The sequence below is a fragment of the Lingula anatina genome, chromosome 1 (assembly GCF_051362555.1).
Source record: "Lingula anatina isolate TDL-2025a chromosome 1, LinAna3.0, whole genome shotgun sequence".
In the NCBI taxonomy this organism is placed as follows: Eukaryota; Metazoa; Brachiopoda; class Lingulata; order Lingulida; family Lingulidae; genus Lingula; species Lingula anatina.
Genome location: NC_141767.1, coordinates 49662736 through 49683203, shown reverse-complemented (window position 1 = coordinate 49683203; position 20468 = coordinate 49662736). Strand labels below are relative to the sequence as shown.

At 35.2% G+C, this 20468-nt stretch overlaps 1 protein-coding gene across 5 annotated transcripts; it reads right to left on the bottom strand.

Annotated features, from left to right (window-relative positions):
* Nucleotides 1–623: 623 nt before the first annotated feature.
* On the bottom strand, nucleotides 624–20393 carry LOC106169084 (choline transporter-like protein 1). Of its 5 annotated transcripts, none has more exons than XM_087002106.1 (17): nucleotides 20244–20393; nucleotides 15609–15687; nucleotides 10993–11097; nucleotides 10506–10648; nucleotides 9058–9276; nucleotides 8391–8557; nucleotides 8104–8193; nucleotides 7722–7867; nucleotides 7336–7522; nucleotides 6879–7047; nucleotides 6458–6598; nucleotides 6183–6298; nucleotides 5834–6000; nucleotides 5060–5152; nucleotides 4615–4707; nucleotides 3815–3913; nucleotides 624–2455 (listed from the first exon to the last, which is right to left on the bottom strand). In XM_087002106.1, the coding sequence occupies exons 2-17, from the start codon at nucleotides 15642–15644 to the stop codon at nucleotides 2270–2272; spliced, it is 2157 nt and encodes a 718-aa protein (XP_086858232.1). In that variant the 5' UTR covers nucleotides 15645–15687; nucleotides 20244–20393; the 3' UTR covers nucleotides 624–2269. The 5 variants fall into 5 exon arrangements, with proteins under 5 accessions (XP_086858232.1, XP_086858231.1, XP_086858233.1 ...); XM_087002105.1 differs by lacking the exon at nucleotides 10506–10648 and adding an exon at nucleotides 10290–10432; XM_087002107.1 differs by lacking the exons at nucleotides 10506–10648; nucleotides 20244–20393 and adding exons at nucleotides 10290–10432; nucleotides 16658–16730.
* Nucleotides 20394–20468: the final 75 nt, after the last annotated feature.

The window sequence follows — 20468 nt, the reverse complement described above, 5'->3', positions numbered from 1 at the left end:
CAAGTTGTTTCTCAATCTTGACATGAAAATCAGTTCATGAATACATATGGATAGTTCATTGCCTTTGGTGTAGTAGCAAGTAGGATAGTTAATTTTATTCTGTTAGGGAAACCAAAGATGTCTTGAATAATGTTACCAGTAAATGGATTTAACTCTGTCTTAAAAATTGATTTTTTTTGGACAGACATTGTGCCTGGACATAACCATTGCTTGCATCTGTTGTAGTAGTTAGTGTTAGTATGGACTTTCCTTGTAAGCATTGGATTCTTTTTTTTTTTTTTTTTTTTTGAAGTAATGCAGTTTTTGTGGTGAAATTTTCATTTACCACATATTGGCATTTTCACTGTAAGAATTTTAAATTGCATGGGTCTGAAGCCCTATGCTAGTTGCATTTGTTGAATATACAAGTTACCTGTAGTACATAATCAAAATTGGTGGTAATTATTCTGTTCAGAACTATGTAATATTGCATAAAAAACATTTAATATACTCTGCGTATACACAATAAAGGAAAACAGAAATTTATAATTATCAAATTTACAGGTCTAGAGGTCATTTGGTTTAGCACCGATTTGAGCAACTTAGAAAAGTGGCCATTTTAAGGAATTGCAATAAAAAAGTGATTGACATACATTCTTTATTTCTGAAATAAAAAGCCCTGATGTCCTACATAGCTGCTGCTAAGTGATTGTTAAACCAAATAAACTGAAATGTGTGCAATGTGGTACAATGCGCTAATGGTATGTTTTCTAAATAATTTTAAATTCTAAAAATCTATAAATTGACAATCCTTGCAGAAAATTTCACCATGATGTTACTGAATGGACAAATGAATATCATATTAAGTGATATGTCCAGCAGTTAGAATAGCAACATATTGGAACTAAAAAAAAAATCCTACAATGATGGCTTATTACAATTTACGTTTCCACTATAAGCAAACATTACAAAACTTGTTTAATATCATGATACAGTACTTTCCACATACAAACCATCACATTCATTATATAACAGTAATTATAATTTACAAATTTTAAAAAATGTACATTTTGTAAGCAAGCTAAGAAACTATTAAATTTTTGAAAAATATTTTTTGTAAAAGATAAAAATTAGATTTTACATGTTTTTTATATTTAACAGCCTACAATTTCATTCAAATTACACAAATTTCAATATTTTGTGTGCAGGCAATGTGTCAAAAAGTATTAATTTGCATTTATTGCATTTGGGGAACAAAATATTTTCATTTGATAACAAGCATACCTACATGATTACATTTACATAAACTGGCCAACTGCCATCAAGGGGATCCTTTTTATTAATGTGAGAATTGTCAAGGGCCTTGTTTATGTACAAAATGCATTTTGTGCTTTTTTGATAGAAGAGGCACCAATACAACTGGCAAATAAAAGCAGACTAGCATCACTTATGACCATGTTCAAATTGGTTTTTCGCTACATAACTGGTTATTGAATAATCCCACTGAATCAAGTAAACAAAATTGTAAAGCTTACTGAACATGTCAGCCACGTTATGCCAACATTTATATTGGTTTTTCTTGCCATATCTAATGAGATTCAATAGTAGGGAGTATTAAGCAAAATCCCTATATTAATATGCCCAAAAAATATTGCTTATTTATTTAATTTACTGTAAAACCTTTATCTGTACAAAATCTGTTTATTATCATACCGAGGAAGACTATCAATGTACTTGGTTTTGCAATCTTTTTCATCCACATCCAACCCAAATTCTGTCAAAAGCACTTATGCATCTGAACAACAAGATAACAAAAATTATCAAGTCATATGTATTTGAGTATGAAAATACATGAAATTAAATAAAATGAAAACTATTATAGCATTTAAACTCAGATCTTAAGTCAATATTCATTTAAAGGATATTTTGAGGTGACTTCATGCTTTAATAAGATAGTAGATCAAATATATTATAAACTAGTCACAGACAACAGATAGTTCAATTATATCTGACTGACACTTGGCATCTGGTACACACGTAAAAATGCAAAATATATTAGCAAAACCTTGTTCAGTTCCTTTATATTTGCTACTTCTACTACAAAGGGTGTCATATTTATTTCATATCAGCTGCCGTAGAATAAAATCCACATTACCACTAAAAAATCCATTTGTGATCTCAGACATTCTGGTAGCAGCTACACTCCACTGGACATAGATATGTTAGTTACACGTTTTGCTACTGAAGAACCTTTTTTATTTCAATTTCTGTAAGATGTCTGGCAAGATAACTAAATCCTTGCAGTCTCTTGCTGCTGATCGTCTGTCACATCTGCCTTTCCCCCAGGAGATGGTTGTTCCCCACGCAGAGGTGTAGACTCACGGGCTGGCACGCCTCCATCTGTCACGTCTTCACCACCACCATCTCGACGCTTGTTCAGGGCTGCAATAGCTTCACTGCTGTTCTTCACAAATTTCTTAAATGAAGATACCAAAATTGTTTCTTTCTTTTCATATTTGCTTCATATTTTTTATGCTTTGTACATATGTGCATCTTTCTGCAGTTGAGCACATTTTTGAAATGCCTAGAACTGATTACAATTCAGCCACACTTAATAATTAAGGGCACATTCCCATAGATTTTAGATCGATCTATCCCTATGGGGAGTCTCACTAGATTACTGTCTGATAATCTGGCTTAAAAGTCCGTCCCGCCTACTACAAGCTGTAAGGGGGTAATTAACTTTCGTGTCCGCTTGGCTGACAGCTATTTAATGTGAACCCCCAGGGAGTTAGGCCGATCTAGTTGGATCGATCTAATCCAGGGATGCTAGTGGGGTCCGGAAAGAAAACCTGAACTTTTTTTTGGCAAAGACCGGGGGGGGGGGGGGGGGGGGGGGGGGGGGGGGGGGGGGGGGGGGTACAAATTGATTATGAAACAATTACTATATTTCAAATTTTATTTAATAAATATATTGCAATATATGTCATCACAACTTCATGGTTATTTTCAACAGTTGTTTCCAAGGATAATCTTGACATTGACAAGATGGAAGTGCCATCAGTACATAAACACCTACCACCCATAGTAGACAGTAATGATCCCTCACGTAAGCTTGATAATCACCAGCATGATAATGATAGTCACTAAATGTTAATCCCTTTCATTTATCATTTTCAAAGATTGGTATAGGGCTTTCGTGGTAATGCCCAAGCAACAATGGGGCTCCAACTGCAGTCTCATTAATCAAAGTTTCTAAAACTCCAACTAAATCTATTTTTGACAGTAATGTCGATGTTTCTAATATCGTCTGTTTCCCTCTCCGCGAAATCCATTTAGTTTGGTTTAGTTCAAAATTCCGCGCACGCGGTGTCAAAACTTTCCACATGGGTGCCGACATTAAAGCCTACATTTCCAACCAATCAAGCGCCATAAATAAATCACGTGCTACGGTTGTGACTAGATATTGTGTTGAAACGCAGCTCTGTCGCAATGGTTGAAATGCGACGTTCCTCTGACGCATCGTTCGTCCAGTCCGCGACAACGTTAAAAACGAGAATTCCGGAACAAAATATAGTACCAGAAAATTTTATAACTGGACGCAAAAAACCGGAATTCCGGTAAAAACCGGAAGACTAGCATCCCTGTCTAATCTCTGGGAATGGGGTCTAAGACTCAATCCTCCAGACAACAATCAACCTTAAGAATTTGACTGAAAAAATCTGACACAAACAAGTTATTGGTTCCTTTTGATGTTACCCAAGTGATCATCAGTAGGTCCCTCATGCCAAACTTGTTCAAGACAGAAGGATAAGATTAATGGGCCAAGGCTTACCATAAGTGAGGGGTCCATGTAGTACTCTCTGCCAGGAGTGACACCATCATTGATCTGGCAGTCCTCACAAAAGCACAGGAGCAAGGCATCAATAACCATCTGAAAGGACACTTGGCCAGTGAGTGGGTCACTTTTAATAGTTTTCTTGTACAGAGGTCAAGTTTGCTTATAGGGGCATTATTACCTTATGATACATGGCTAGGATCCATTTTGCATGTGTAAGCAGCATGCTAAAATGGCCATCAAAAAAAAAATTCATATCACAAAACAAAGTGGTATGTTCCACTGTGTTGTAACAGCAAACTTGACCCCTGGAACAATTCTAACAAAATCATTAAGAAATCATTAAGAAATATTAAATAGTCTTTAGCTTTAACCAAATTCAAATTCCAAATTCAGAGGTGTTATTTAAAAAATGCACTGGACAGATATTTCTCTTCTCTGAAGTCAGAACAAACTTTCATAACTGAGGATCACTTCTTTCATTATGACAGAATTTTTAATAAAGAGCTATGACAAATATTTTATAGCGTTTTCTTAAAATAAAAAAAAAAAAAAAAAACAAAGTAAGTGTGATACAAAACATTTATCACAAAAATTATTAAAATTAAATAATAATAATGGATAAGTGTTAAGCTTTTTGAAGTTAATAGTGAGGAATGTAAAATGTCTGAATGTACCCCAAAACAGCAAAAATAGACAAGAAAATGAAATCCACCCATGACAACAGGATAAGAAAATACCTTTCACCTTAAAAAAAAATTGTAAGTGTTCTCTTTTACTTCAAATGCTAAACTTACCTCATATATACTCAAAAACCCATGGGCAATAAAATATGAGAACACAAATACAAGTAGTACGGGAATGAAAAAGTAGTGTAGATTGGGATCTCCCTGAAATGAATGACAAATGGTTAACCCTATGGCATCTTTTCAATGTCTTTGGAACAATTCATAAGACATAGCAGTGCACGTGGATATATATGACTTCATGTTTGGGCAGATGGTTAAGATTTTATATGAGAAAAAGTAATAGATCAAACACAAAGCAATGGTCCCAATAGTCTGAAGTCAAATACTCCAATATTAGCAATGCAGTTATATCCTATGAACCACGACATAAAGACATCAAAAAATTGAAGAAAATGAACCCACACCCAAAACTTCCTACGAGAGCCTACGAGGGACAAGGAGACTGCCACAAGAATGCATAAGCATGCCTGTCTGAAAAGTCATGTATACTCACCTCATACATACTTAATAAAGAATGTGCAATAAAGTATGCGAACAAGCAGACTACTATCACAGGAACGAAGAAGTAATTTAACAGAGGGTCACCCTACAAGAAATAAACACGGAAGAAATAAGATACAAAAAAAAAAAAAAAGATGGATAATAAGAAACACACAGAGAGCAATTTCATTTTGGATTTGTGGTTGAATTGCAGAAATCACACAGGAAGAGGAACACCTGCAAGAAGTCAAACTATCAGCACATCTTTTGAAATTGCACATTCTGATGTAAACGCTTTATTTTGGTAAAAACTACAATATCTTGTGCAATTAATTAACAGGCATCTACAATTCATCGTACAACAAACATGGAAGCCTTGACATATTTTTCTCATCTTTTTTGGTAACCACAAAAAAGTTATGTTTAAACCATTAACTTATAACATGTATTGATATAAAAATTCTTTACAGCATATTAATTTGAAACAATTCACACAATTGAGAAAAATATTCCATTGCTTCTGAAGTTACAACAGGTTCTACAAGCACAGCATAATAAGCAAACACACATTTCTCATTTAACATTTGACATCAAACATCACTATAAAAATCAAATACTGTGATTAATACATATTTACATCTACTATTCAATAAAATGCTGAACAAATTTTTAATAAACAATCTTATACGAAAGCAAAATATCATTGAAACATATATCCTCAATAAACTACCCGCAGAAGTTTTCTAAAAAATAGCAATATCTATCCTGCAGCAGATGGTCACACTACCTTGAACATAAGTACTCCTATAGCCCCTGTGCCAGTCATTACTGCCACCTTGCCCAGGAACAGGATGAAGTCACCAACACTGTTAATAGCTGCCACACGCAAGACATTGGACACTATAGTGGTGAAAGCCTTCCTGGCAGAGGAGCAGAAGTTGGTGCCCCTTATGGCTAGGAAAATAGAGTGATTATAAGAAATTTGAGACTAATAGCTCGAAAGAGGCAAAATAGCCCAGATTTTGCCTTCCTTTCAGATGCAAACAAAAACCTTGAAGTTTCCTAACAAATAACTCAAATAACTTTATTGAGATTAATTACTTGTTCAAACTCTAACCATGCTTCAATTTCCTTACCGACAATAGTGTAAGCATTCTGATTGAGAAACTTCAGGCACTTCTCTAGACACCACAAACAACAGATACAGCATTTCAGACAGTACTGAGCACACTTGTTCTGGCTGCCATTGAGCCTGAAACAAATAAATAGTGATGAAATGGCACATTTCAGTCCAAGATATGTTTTAATTTTCTCAAAAATATTTGGTAACATCTAAAGACAGAACTGTCAATGGTATTCAATTGGCATCACTTGCGCCTTTTGAAGTACCAAGTTACACCAATTCACCTACTTTTCGTGTAGATACATGAGAATCCACCTAGGCAGCTTGACAAGTGTGATGATGAAGGCCCCAAATGCCACAGATCCCATATGATGGAGAATAAGCATACAGACAGCATCACCCAAGGGGTTCTTCAGGGTCTTCTTGTCTCTGTAACAACACACATTGCAGGTGAAACAGTGTTCTAAAGTTAACATAACATGACCTTGATTCTGACAAATGATAGAAAACTGGATTTCTGAGAGGTGTTGAGAAATATATCAATTGATAGTTATAAAATTGGAAATAATTCTTCAATTCTAAAAAAAAGAAGAAAATGTTCACCTATAGTACTTCGAGAAATAGTCTAATACACATAACATACATGTTGTGACTATCATTTCCTTAATTCAGCAGTACTTGTGGAATTCCCCTGAATCCCCTCCCTTACCTGGTGAAGTACCACTTAGCCACAGCCCCAGCCACCACCAGCTGTTGACAGGCAATAATGAACTCACTGGTCCATATCAGGCCCACCAGGTGGTACCACCACATGTACCTTACTGGCTGGCTCTCCTCATAGTTCACAAAACCTGTGTCTTTATCCAACACAGCAGTGCCTGGACAGAGAAAAGGGAACTGGATAACAATGCAACAAAAAGAGTATATCATCACATTTTCTTTGTTTTTTTAAATATTTTGATAGCATGTGCATTAATATCATTTTCATTGATCTATTGATGATTGTAGCTAATTTTATCTGCAGATATTTATAAAAAATTAATAGAATAATTGCAACAACTATGTGTGATCCTTCCACATCTTCATGTCACTCATGTGTCACTCTTATACACTATCATTCTACCACATCCCACAACAATGCTGATATATATTGTATATCATCTTACCAGCAGTGGAGATATAAGCCAGCACTACCACCCAGTACACGTAAAACAAAATCAAGCAAATGAAAGTCCACACTGGTTGCACCAGAATCATGGGCACAGCTACAATGCATTTTCCTGCCTCATTGAAGAGAGCCACCGCCAGTGCTATACGCTTCCTCAAGACCAAAATTACCAATAACAAAATTACCTGGAATAGAAACTTAAAATACTCAACATTCACTGCAAAACTCAAGCAAATAATTTCAAAATAAAACAAATGTGTACATAAAACATCTTTACATTCAATTTATTTTTGTGACCTTGTTGTTAAACTAATACATCTTAAATGTTCAGCACATAAAAGTTGTAATAGTTATAATCATTTCTTTTTAATATATGACTCTCACCGTAAGGATTGTTGCAATTATGGAATACGCCAAAAATGCATTTTCACTGTCAATTTCTATCTGCAGGAATGGAATTTCATTGGCAGTTTTCATATCCATGGAATTCTTCTTTTCAACATAAGTCCACCATAGAAAACCAGTGCCCGCTGACATAAAAAAATTTCATTATTTGCATGGCAAGGAAATGCCACTGTGTCTAATTCTGTACTTGACCACTAGTTTTTTTTTTTTTTTTTTTTTTTTTTTTTGTTGTTGTTTTAACGTACACTACACTGCTATGGAGTTGCATTTTAGCTCTTTTGATAATATAAAATGTTAATATATACATATGATTAAACTTTAAAAGGAGAGAGAAAAGAGAGAGAGTCGCATCATGACCTACCTAAACTGCCTATTATGGCCAGAGCAAGAATGACCCACACAACTACAGATGCAATAAAACGTATCAGGACAACCACTGCTATGGCCAACACTGGAATCATCAAGCAAAACATGCTCAGCATAACTAATCAAATATCCATCACATCACTATTCCATATTTATTAGAATTCAATTCTCTTTAGCAAAATAATCACCAAAGCAATTCTGACTGATAATAAATTGAAATAGAACTGCATTACACACAAAGAAGTCTATCATCATGATATTAGTGTTTTGCGGTATACTTACCAAAGGCTATTCCTGCCAGCAGCAGCATAAGCTTCCAGCTGGCATATAAGTCAGCAATGACATAGCGAAAGATGTCAAACTCATTGAGGTATCCGAGAACAGTTTCTTTGAGGTTGCTGGTAAAGTTGGAAAAAGAGGCTGGGATACATCTTGAGAGAATGTCAGCACTGAAAAATAATGCTTACAATGTACATGTATTTACAATAAGGAGAGTATATCAAAGGTAACTGTGAATGAATGAACGATTGAGTACATTCAGAGTCTATTCTTTACAAAAATCTAAATTAATAGAGGAGGCCACCACTGAGCTGCTCAAAGCTTTTGTCCTGCAGCAGTATTATCTTTGTTTTGAGAATAATTTTTTTTTATTACAGAGTTTCTAATTTCACTCATTGGTAATTTTAATGAGGCCAGGCCTCTTCAAAAATGTTTTTGAATTTTCTGAAAAAAAATAAAAGCACTTACTGCAAAGATCTATTTCCAGTGCCCACTACAGCACAGCTAGAGATATCCGCTACATCAATATAGCTGACTACCATTTACTCTGACACAAATAATTTGTGTAATATCTCTCATGCTAAACCACTACAAATGTGATGACCCCACTTTGCATCATACCCATGAATAGAAACATCTGAATACCAAATAAATAAAGTTAAATAATAACCTGTGATGCACGGGGAACACTGGACATGGTCCCTTGGTATTTTGTAAGTCTTTGTCTGTACACTCATAAGGTGTAATGTCATATCTGGTCAGGCTGACACCTGTCTCATTGTAAAATGCTATCAACTCCTGGGCATTCTTCAGTTCCCTGTCAGGACATTTCTCCACACACACCTCCAAGGAAGACTTGGGTCGAATAATGTCCATAAAAAATACATATCTGAAAGAATCAATTCATAGAAAACATGCACATGGAATAATTTAGAAAGAGTTATTTTTATGAAAACAAAATGCATTCTAGTGAGTAGTCTGAACTGGGACAGATGTGGAAGAGAGAGACAATCTTAAACCTTAGGCCTTCTAGCAATTAATGGGCTATAAAAATAAAAGGACTCGTTTTTCATGATGTTTTAGAGTAGATTCCTTTAGTTTTAAAGCCAATTTAAAATAAGCTAATCAGGCTTATAACTACTGATCAATTATAAGTGCAATTATATGGATTGGAATTTTAATCTTTTAGATCTGTTTATGCTTAGAAATTACCTGTAAGACAAATTGTCAAAAAAATTTAACTCTAGCTTCACTTGAGCAAATTAAAACAATTAGTTAAATAGTGTGCAATTAAAATAAGTTGAGGAAAAAGTTTCAAATTTTACAAAATCATTATATTGCTCAACTGCTAATCCTAATACTGCATACCAATGGAACCACATACCATGCACATATTAATCACCACTAGGAAATATTACTAGGGACTTCTACTATGCAAGCGGTCTGTAAGCTATATCTATGACATCTCCCAGGATGGGCCACAACATGTAACCCCCTCCTCCCCTTCAGAGTTCAAATGTGTTTTAGTTCTTTGCATTACAAGCCATTTTTTGTGCATTTTTTTTTTTTTTGCCTTCGTGATAAAGACACCCCATTTTGCCCTTTTTAGTCATGTAAGCAGAGCAACAAGAATAAGGTGACACAATGCAAATTCATATTGACTGAATTACCCTTAATACTGCATACTTATGCAGTTTGATCAATTACTGGAGCTCTAGGCACTTAATATCACAAATGAACTTTAAATCGAGATAATATGTCTTCATAACTGGAGGACATATTCCCAATCTGAAATGATTGGTAGTGAAAACTACATAATACTATGGAGAATCCTAGGATTTCAGCAATGGCAAAGTTACTTAGCTAAAAAAGGTGAAATCAAGTGAAAAAAAATCAACGTACTTGCGATCATGAAAATCCTTGCCACTGAAGTTAGACATAACTGTCATTTCATTCTTTTCACCACATGTATTACCATAGCTATCGTAACCGTATAAAAGACGAAAAGCATCACCATTCACTATTGAGTAAACAGCAATATATATCTGCAAATAATAAAATAAGCATGCTTAATAAAGGGGTAATTCATATGATGTATTCATCACAATATTGGCTTACTTTTCATTGGTGTTGTCTCTGCCACTGAAATTTGATGAAACTTCACGTATGTTTTGCATGCCGCAAGCATTACCAAAGCTGTCATAACCATAGAACATGGTCCATATTCTACCATTCATGATGGAAAAGACAGTTATATATACCTGGAATACAAACATACTACATAGGCAGATACAGTAAATGGGGGTATCCATATCTGTTGCCTCTGCGGACTCTAAATTTCTAAGATAAAAACAAACAAAGTCAACAGATGGCAAAACTTGGTTTATTGTTTATTCTTGCCTACATGCAATTTACCTATAACAATATGATCCTAAAACAATAAGGAATGATCTAAGATAGCACATTTCCTAATTCTGGAAAAATTTCTAAAATACCTTGACAGAACAATCTTATTAAATGGACAATATGAGATATTTAACTAAATTATCCCTTTGGATTGGTAAAAATAACAACGCTGACTCCTCTTCCTCTACAAAAAACTTACCATTCCCACCCAGAAGAGAATGAAGACAACAAGGACAATTATATCTGTGCATCCCCTCTTCTTTACCATGGGATTGCTACCTCTCTGCCCACCATCCTCTGTATCCTACAACAAATAATATGGAAGATTTAAGTCTCTGAATTTTTTACAGGTTTTCAAATTACTTTCATTACAAAATATTATTATTATCTAAGAATGACTATTGCACATAAACTGTGTACTTTCTTCCAATATCAAATATGAATGTATAAGAAGTCCTTCCAAATAGGCACACAATTACCCTGCGTTCAACCAAAACTATGCACAATATAATCTAGTGAATAGCATAATATTACCACACAGCCACAAACCTTTTTCTTTTCAAAAGTGGCAATAAAAAACACCATCTTGAAGCAAAAGATGCAATCAAATGTTCAAAGTTTTTGTTCAAAATACTTCACTGGGGACCAATACACATCTACCACTATCACAAATGATATGGCCTCAAATCTCTTATATTGAGTGTTACCTTGCACTGGTTTCACACCCTTGCTCTAATATTATGGATATAGTAAAATAATGGCTTTTTAGTGTTATAATAATCTTGTTCTGTGCCTAAACACTTTCTGTGCACAGAAATTTAGAAGATTTACCAACTGTGCCTCGGTGGAAACAGCACTGACCAGTGACAAACATATGTTGGATTGTGCTTATTAAGTTGACACTGTGTGTGAAAAACATATCTATGCCATTCCCTTAAATTCATAATTAACTGATCTATTCGAAATGAGACATATGTAGCTTCTAAATCAAATGTGGAGAAACTTGCTAAAATCAGTTTCAGGATGCATAATTTTAATTACAGACAATATTAAAGAAATTACTTATTGGGCAGCCAAGATATGGGCAGGGAGAAAACCCTGAACATCACCTAGCAACCAAGATTGGGTAGGGGGTCATTTAAGTTTGAAGTTTTTATAGCCATTCGTTTTTATAGCCATTCGTTCAAGTGACATAATTTGACACTATGAGTATGTAACATTCTGTATGTGAACAATTAACCTTTTTCATCTTTTGCGGAAATACGAAGTGCGCATGACAGGAACCGCGCGCCACAGGGGTCATAGTGGTCCTCTGCTGTTTCCAGCATGGCAATGCTAGGTGTAGATGATGTACAAGGTGCGCATATAAAAAGGTCGTATGAAGCGTGCGTTGCTTTCTGTCAAACTAAAAAGGTGGCTGAAGCACAGAAACGCGTAAACTGTAGGCAAGAAACAGCTATTTGGACGGAGAATCAAGCAATCAAATATTTTCTTTCTCAGTTTAAATACGATGCGCTTTACAACTAGACTTCACCTAAGCGTCCGAGCCTTGGCTGTACTTTCCATAGTGATGACGAACTAAAGCTTCTGAGTTCTTTTAAATGCTTCCGATAATAAAGATATGCGAAAGAGACTCGTTATTTTTTTATAAATCAAAATAGCCAGTAGACTCGTACACAGCTTTCAAGAGTGTGGACAGGTGCGCAGGCCTACGTCTTCACAATTTTGTACATGTATATATGCAAGCTGTGGCGATATCACCTCATGTACCGGCAGTGTCAATTCATTACGATTTTTATGTCTTGTTTGAAGGATATCTTAAGAGATTTTTAAAGTGATAAAATGAAAAGATTTCCTGCATTGTTTGACTCGTAGCTACTGTGTATACAGGTAAAACTGACACGCAGATCGTTCGTCGGTGAACTGATTAAATCGTTTGGTACCTGATAAGGCATCAGGTGTTACTTGTTCAATTGTTCGGTAATGCCCCTATTTCACACAGACAACAACTACGACCTTTCCTCTGTAATTAAAACCTTTTAAGTGTTAAATAGGTGAGACAGGAATTCTCAACTCTTTCCCAGACGATAATTTAAGTTTACCGTGTCTTACTCTAGTATATGTACAAAATTTACGACAGGTAAAAAATGTCAGCCTTTCGGTCTGACAAGTATGAAAATTTTGTCAAACTGAAACAAAAACAAAATTATGGCAAGAGGCCAAATTATTTGACTTTTAAATGTTTTCATGCGTATTTTCATCGTTTTCAATCACAGACAATTAAATCATTCAAATAAAGTGTTTCCCACACATTTCATACTTTTCAACTATCTAAGACAGTTAAATATACGTAGGCCTACTTTGATACTAAGCATATTTGTATTACTTTACAAATACGTTGTTGGATTATGTTTTTTATCCATTTTGTCTTTACCATACATGTATTATGTACGTGTAGCTTACAGAAAGGCTATTCTGCATTTTTTGTATTTTCCAATTCTCTTGTCATTGAGTTCAGAAATAAATAACTTTTTATTTCGCCGATAACGCGTTCAACAAGAGCCGATTTACTTTCTTCTTCGTATGTCTCTGTTGATCTTGATATATGAGCCCCGTTTGTACAAATCAGTAATACGTATACGGGACTGAATACATAATAATAAAAATTTTATTAACGTCTCACGTAAAAAAAAAAAAAAAATAGAACCCACCCTGCTAAGGGTTATGAGAGACTAAAACCTGTGATGGGCCTACAACATTTAAAATGATCACTTATCAATAAAACACACACAAAAAGGATATTACATACAAAACTTTTCAAACCTTCTCTTTGTTGTTACACAAAAAGTCGTGAAAGTTCTTGAATTTTTTGTAAGTAGTATCCCCGTGTAAAACTTCACAGCTTTTACTTTCTTTTTCCATAATCTCATGCTTGAAGTCTTTTCTTAATTTTTAGGCCCCGGCCTATTCTTCAATTTTTTCTTCAAATCTTTATAATGTTTTTTTTTCTCGCATTTTTTACCCCCGAGTTCTATTTGCCGATAGTTCGTTATATCCGTTGTTTAACTAAGCATTTCTGTATTTTATTAAAGCACCGTTGATCTCCTAATATTATAGTTTTTCTTCCCGAAATGTTCAGCACAAACGCGGTGCCCTGCTTTTGATCCAAACCTGCTATATTTTCCTTTCTTTCTACCATATTTTTCATTCTAACGGGTTTGTTGGGAACTTATTAAACCTCATGTGTCGATCTCGCTTACTGTTATTGTAGTAGCGGGACAAAAAGCACGTAAACCCAGCCATGGTTTTTAGCACCGCTGTAAGTGTTTCGACGTAGCAGGGCTCCCCTTCCCACAATGCAATTTCAATTTCCGGAAAAGATGAAAAAGGCTAATACCATCATCTAACATCTGTGTAGAAATACTGCTTTCATTTGCCATTGCACTGAGGAAATAAATCAATGATTATAACCTGATAGATGCCATGGAAAGTTAAGCAAATTGCAAGAGTAATTGCAAGGAATACTGCACTTGTCACTTTTACTGAAGTGATAAAGCATCTTAGCTGACTCCAGCAAGCCTAACAGGAATGGTTATTGAATTATCAGGGCAGGAGGATGAACACTGCCAATATATAATGGTGTACCTTGCAGTACTGAGAAATATACAGTGAAATAAAAAGGGAAATATCTCTTTCTGTCTTATTGCTAGGTACTAAGGTTACTATATTATAAGAATAAAACAATTAGACCCAAGACTTAGGCTACAGTACATATTCTACACTAACACTAGCAAGACTGAAAAAAAAGATGATTGGTTCTGTGTTATTGTGCAAAGTACCGGGATCATCCAGGCACACTCCACATATTCTGTAGACAGTATTTATTGTTATTATAGGTGCATTCTATGAGTCATGCACTGAGAGAGAGTCCATTATCATTACAACAGCCATATAATTCATAGCCTGGATGCTCCCAGCAAAAAGCATCAGTTTTAGCTTCAAAAATAGAAGGCAAAAGGATTTTAAGAAATATAAAGATATGAAACATAAGCATTAAAACACTTTGCTCTATGGCACAGAAAACTGCAAAAGTAGTAAAAAATCTGAACAAAAACTACACTGTAGCACCAAATATGTTGAAGGAGATCTCATGGATAGCTCCCTAGCAATGCCACACAACATCCATCTTGCTCAATCTGTCCTGAAGCTGCAAGTGCAACATAAATTATGTTTGATGTTGAAAACCCAAGGGCTGCTAATAATACCTATAAACTATTCTATTCCCCCGTTAGCCCCCACTTATACTAAAAAAGACCATTATTTCACCTGGTTTATTCTTAACTTTCAATACTGTTATTACTATTTGTCACTTTCTCACTTCATGAAAAAAATCCATATGCCACTCAATTTGTTAGCAAAGCTCACAAAATGAATGAAACAGATTATTCCCTTCTTTTTGAGATGTTAACTGACATACTGATGATACCACTGAAAGGATAATACATCTCGTCATCCATGGAATCCCATTTACTTTCAGAGAATAACTGGTGTACCATTATCACATTGCATGAGTGCTTTTTGTATATTATCTGATCTACAAATGTAGGGTCTATACCACTTATCAAACAGGGTTAACTAAGGAGGTAAAAAGGTCATTTTTTCAAAAAAAAAAAAAAAAAAAAAAAAAAAAACTTGCATAAGATGGTAGACAGTCAGGAAAATAACCCATATGTTCTATACAATAAATTACTGACACACTACACCCACAATTTTTTTTGTTAATGTGGCAAACAGTAAATATATATATATACGTACCTTTCCATCATCCCCACACCCACAACACCCACACATGGTCAGTGCTATCTTCTATTCTGATCAGTGACTTAGTGATATGCTGAAAAAGGCAAATCAATTCAGATTTAATGCTGCATTCTAAATTATGGACTGGATTAAAATGGGTTTAAAAATAATCAGCAAAATCAAAAATAATGCTCAATTTTCATTTGAACGTTATATGTATGAAGTCACCTTTTAATTAATTATGCAATTCAGAATCTCATGCCACCTCCTACTATACACCTGATAAAAATCTTCAGTCAATCTCCTGTTAGCATTCTTTCCACTTTGATTCACATCATGAAGTGCAAGTATGGTTCCATACAGATCTAAACTGCTTTTATACAAATGTCATGCTAGTTTTGATTATATGTGAGACATTTGTCTAAAAGCAATATCAACTAAAAAAACGCTCAGAGATTGCAAACCTCCGCCAAGGCAGCAAAGTCTCCATCCAATGCCGTTTCACCCCTAAATTTTCAATATTTACCTCCGCCAAGGAGGTTATGTTTTCACCCCTGTTTGTTTGTTTGTTTATTTGTTTGTCTGTCATCAACATAACTTAAAAAGTTATGGACCGATTTTGATGAAATTTTCAGGAGAGCCAAGCAACAGATGATTAGTTTTTGGTGGCGATCTGGTTCAATAATCAATCAATAATCAAAAGTAAAAAAAACTAAATCGTTATAGAATGAAAATTTAGGGGTGGAACGGCATTGGGTGGAGACTGCTGCCTTGGCTGAGGTCTGCGCTCCAGGAGTGCTTCTCTTTGCTATAGTTTGCATTTATTTAAGAACCGCAGGCATGTAAATATATTATTCATCCAGCATCTAGTTATACTGCTGCACAAAGTATTACGTAATATTGGCAATGGATAATTATTATACTGATCAAATTTTTTTGTCCATAGCCATCAATATATATATAAATTTAATACAACCCATAAGAAATTACTCTAGCATGAATAAAACACTCTGGACAAAAGTTACATAAATTTGACAAATGATATGATCATCCATTGCAAGTACCTGCTTTTGAATCATGGGAACAGTGCAGCTTACAGCATACATGCCCCATTCCCAGTCAGTCAGGTAGTAATAACAGATATCAAGGTGAGACTAATGTAAAGTGTCAAACAGTGATCACCTGTGGTGAAATAGCTGAAGGTAATTTTCGTTGCATAGTGCTGTGGTGAATGTATAATATAACTTTCCACTTTAGGACTGATTTCTGCCTAATTATATGTCTAATTCAATGTCTAATTAACTAATTGGCCTAAGGGATATGAGCCAAGTCATTCTTGTAAACAGAGAAATCACACTGACAACTGGTATAATCAAATAATAAAAAGAAATTGAAACTGGTGAACAGTTTCCACTTTTAAAAGAAACAAACTATTTTCCAATGCTTCACAATAAATTTGTTATCAATAACTCTATAGTAAATAAGCTAGGTTTTTTGTCAGAAACAAATATTAAATAATAGTGATAATAAAAACAAAACCACATACCTGATAAATCTTAAGTGGTTTATGAGAAGTGTATGGATTCGGTCAGATTTATTAGGTGCAATATATCATGAAGTACACATAAATACCTAAATATAACAGGGGTAGCTAGCAATTTTTTTCACTTAGCCAAAACAACGCATTTTTGTCAATTTGTTATCCAAATGGCTTTAATTTGACTAATATTAGTCAAATCAAGCATTTTTTGTTTAGCCAATTTTATCCCCTCCAGTTTTAGCATTTGGCTAAATTGGCGAGTGTTAGTGCTACCCCAGTATAAATCTTAAATAGTTTGGTTACAAATATTATACTTCTTTTTAAGATATACAGATGAAGAAAAAACAGTCACAGCTATGCCTATCTGTATTGACTGTAATTGATAGTAATATGCAAATAATAACTTTTCCGATGTTAAGTGCTTAATCAAATGGTTTAATAGGTCACTGATCACTGTAAGTTAAAACAAACTTTTTGCCACACTGGCATTACCTTCACACCTTACAGTTACCAATGTACTGTATCATATAGCAGGGAAATTGGTGTGTTAGCATTCTTATTCCTGACATATGTACTATATGTGCTAACACATGAAAAATAAAAATACACATAACTGTAAAATGGCTACCAGAGAGACTCCACAGTGTCAGGCAAAATATTTTCTTCTCTCACCTCCTCTAATTGCACATTGCTAGAGAGCTAACAAGTAGTTTTTTGCTCTTCTACCAGATATGTTGCCTTAGAATCACACACCCCTTGAAGACTGTCAACATAAAGGTGAATTTCCTTTTGAACATGTGAAATAAATTTGGTATTCTATTATTATTTCACACAAAACAACCAAACAACCATGTGGGCCAAGCAACTTCCAACATACACAAAATTGAAATGGTGTAGTAGTTTGGTTTTTGGTGGTCAAATATCTAGCACTATCAGGCCCGTAGCCAGGGGGGTTCGAAAGAACCGCCCCTTTTGCTGGGAAAAGGTCCACTCTGGGTAAAATTTGATCTAGGTACATGAAGTTTTTATGGGAAAAGATCCACTTTTTCAGAAAAATAACTCCCCATTTTAAAATTGTGGCTACGGGCCTGACTATTTGTCACTGGATTCAGTCATGGGCTGACCCTCATTGACTTTCTTAAGTGCTGCTATTTCTTTCATGCATTAGCACATACACTGTATTACACCAGGACATCACTTAAGGGGTCTAGGATATTAAAAATACGTCTAAAACTCGATTTTTAGTTTTTTATACGTTAGAAATAATCAATTTTGTATCTAATACTCAATTAAGTTATATTTGTGAAACACGGACTAAAAATATACATTTGGACGAGTTTTTCTACCTGTCCTGACTGGTACGGGTGGCAGGCTTAAGGCTCCGCCTCCGTTGTCAAGCACCGTTACTATGGGGGGCGGGGCAAGAATGGTTGTCTAACTTCTTAAGCTGTTACGCGTGCCCTGGCAGCTCATTAGTCTTACGTCAGCTAAGCAGAACACATTTATATACACAGTCATGGGAAGAAAGAAAGTCGTGAGAAAACGGATGAGCGAGGAAAGCAAGAGAATTTTGAAAGAGAGTGCTTCTGGTGGATGGAGAAACCCCGCGGTAAAGACTCGAGATCACACTTGAACTGCTGAGTATTCGTACAACGTCTGGGGTTGTCAGAAAAAAATCGTTAGGCAATCATTTTATGCACAATAAAGATTGTAATAGCAAGCAAGTTTTAAAGTAATATTGCCACCCAAAACATTTTCAAATTCGCATATTACGGTCTTGGCACTCTGTGGCATCATGGCATATACGTACCCACATTCGGCCATTTCTCGGAGTAAATCTTGCTTTACTTTCTCAATTTTCGCGTCTTGGTGTGTAGAGCGGCGTCCACGCACGACGGGTGGCATTGTCCTCTGCTGGCACACCATGTAATCCTCTTTTTGTTTGTAAGCGCTTCCTTAGACACTTCCTAGACAGTGCACAGACTCCAACTGCGTCAGGCACAATTATGATTAATTACGTCAGTGAAACGAGAGTAGGCAGACCTACTCAGCTGTCAATCATTTCCCAGGGAAGAGCGACTTTCGTGGTACGAATAAGTTTGCGTACAAAAGTAAGATTTTCTGGCATCTAGATAGAAACAAACAACCCAATTTTAACACGTAATTGTGCATAGACCTTCCCGATCAACAAGATGATAACAGGTAAGGTGGAGGTGCAATTATTTTGCTTAAATAGCCCAATTACCTGAGCAAAATGGTTTAGGAGCGATTTCTCAGCTTTGAAGATTGATAACATAGTCTAAACTTCAATCCCCATATCTCATTCTGTAACTGTCAGATTGACATGAAATTTGATGTGTCTCTGTTTCAGTATAATATCTAGTCGTCTGAGTCTTGGTTTTTGGATTGACCTTTTATTTTTGAAGTTATTAATACTGAAATTGGAAGGTCCATATATATTTCGTAAAATTCACGTTTTATCAAAATAAAATCAAAAGTAAAAATAAAAAGAGAAAATCCTGACAGAGTTTAATGGAGTTTGTGCTAACCTTTAGATAGCTATTTCAATCGTATTAATAGGGCTTTTTGTTTAAGAGAAATTCTTGATTAAAAAAAAGACAATTTTAGCCTCAAAACGCTGATATTACGTCACTCGTGTTACACTGTGACTACAAACTTTGAAAAATTGTTTGGCTTGCTAGACCTTTTCTTTAAGTTAATAGGAAATTTCATTAGCTGCATTAGTTTTGGACTTTTTCGTTAATATCCAAGATCCCTTAACAGAAAATGTAAACAGCAGTGCTAATGCATGGGACTTTGTGCTATGTATTGCTGTGCAACGATAATTACATTACATTCCACGTCACTGTACTCACTAAGTGATATCTCTTTGGTTAACCATTTAGTTTTTAACAATTTACGCAGTCTTAGGACGCACAAACAGATGCACACGAGTAGTCTGGTGTTGGGCAGGGCGAAAAGGATAATAGCCAAATTGAACGAGGCTCGTGGGAAAACAGGGTTATCTAGGAGCCTGGCAACTCATGCAGTACTTTGTTTTCTTGTTTCCAATTCGTAATGCTGCGCTATATTTTCTGTGTTTGACGTACCTTCGAATAGGAAGTAGAATCAAATAAAATCTGGCTAGAATCTTTCCGTGTTTGCCGTCGTTCGACCGCCCTTTCTAAGTCGTAATATGTGTGGAGGTAAGTGGGTACTTTGTTTGTGACAACACTATGGCAATTTGTTGTATATAACCGAGAATCAAATGTATTTTGGCCATTATTAACAATATTAATATATTCCATTCTCTTGAGGGATTTAAGTGTGCAAAA

Coding starts and splice junctions, on each gene's coding strand:
- LOC106169084 (XM_087002106.1), bottom strand. CDS start 15,644: ATGTGTGGGTGTTGTGGGTGTGGGGATGATGGAAAG. Junction 11,098..15,608: donor GGTGTGGGGATGATGGAAAG/GTACGTATATAT, acceptor TATTTGTTGTAG/GATACAGAGGATGGTGGGCA. Junction 7,048..7,335: donor GGCTTATATCTCCACTGCTG/GTAAGATGATAT, acceptor TTCTCTGTCCAG/GCACTGCTGTGTTGGATAAA.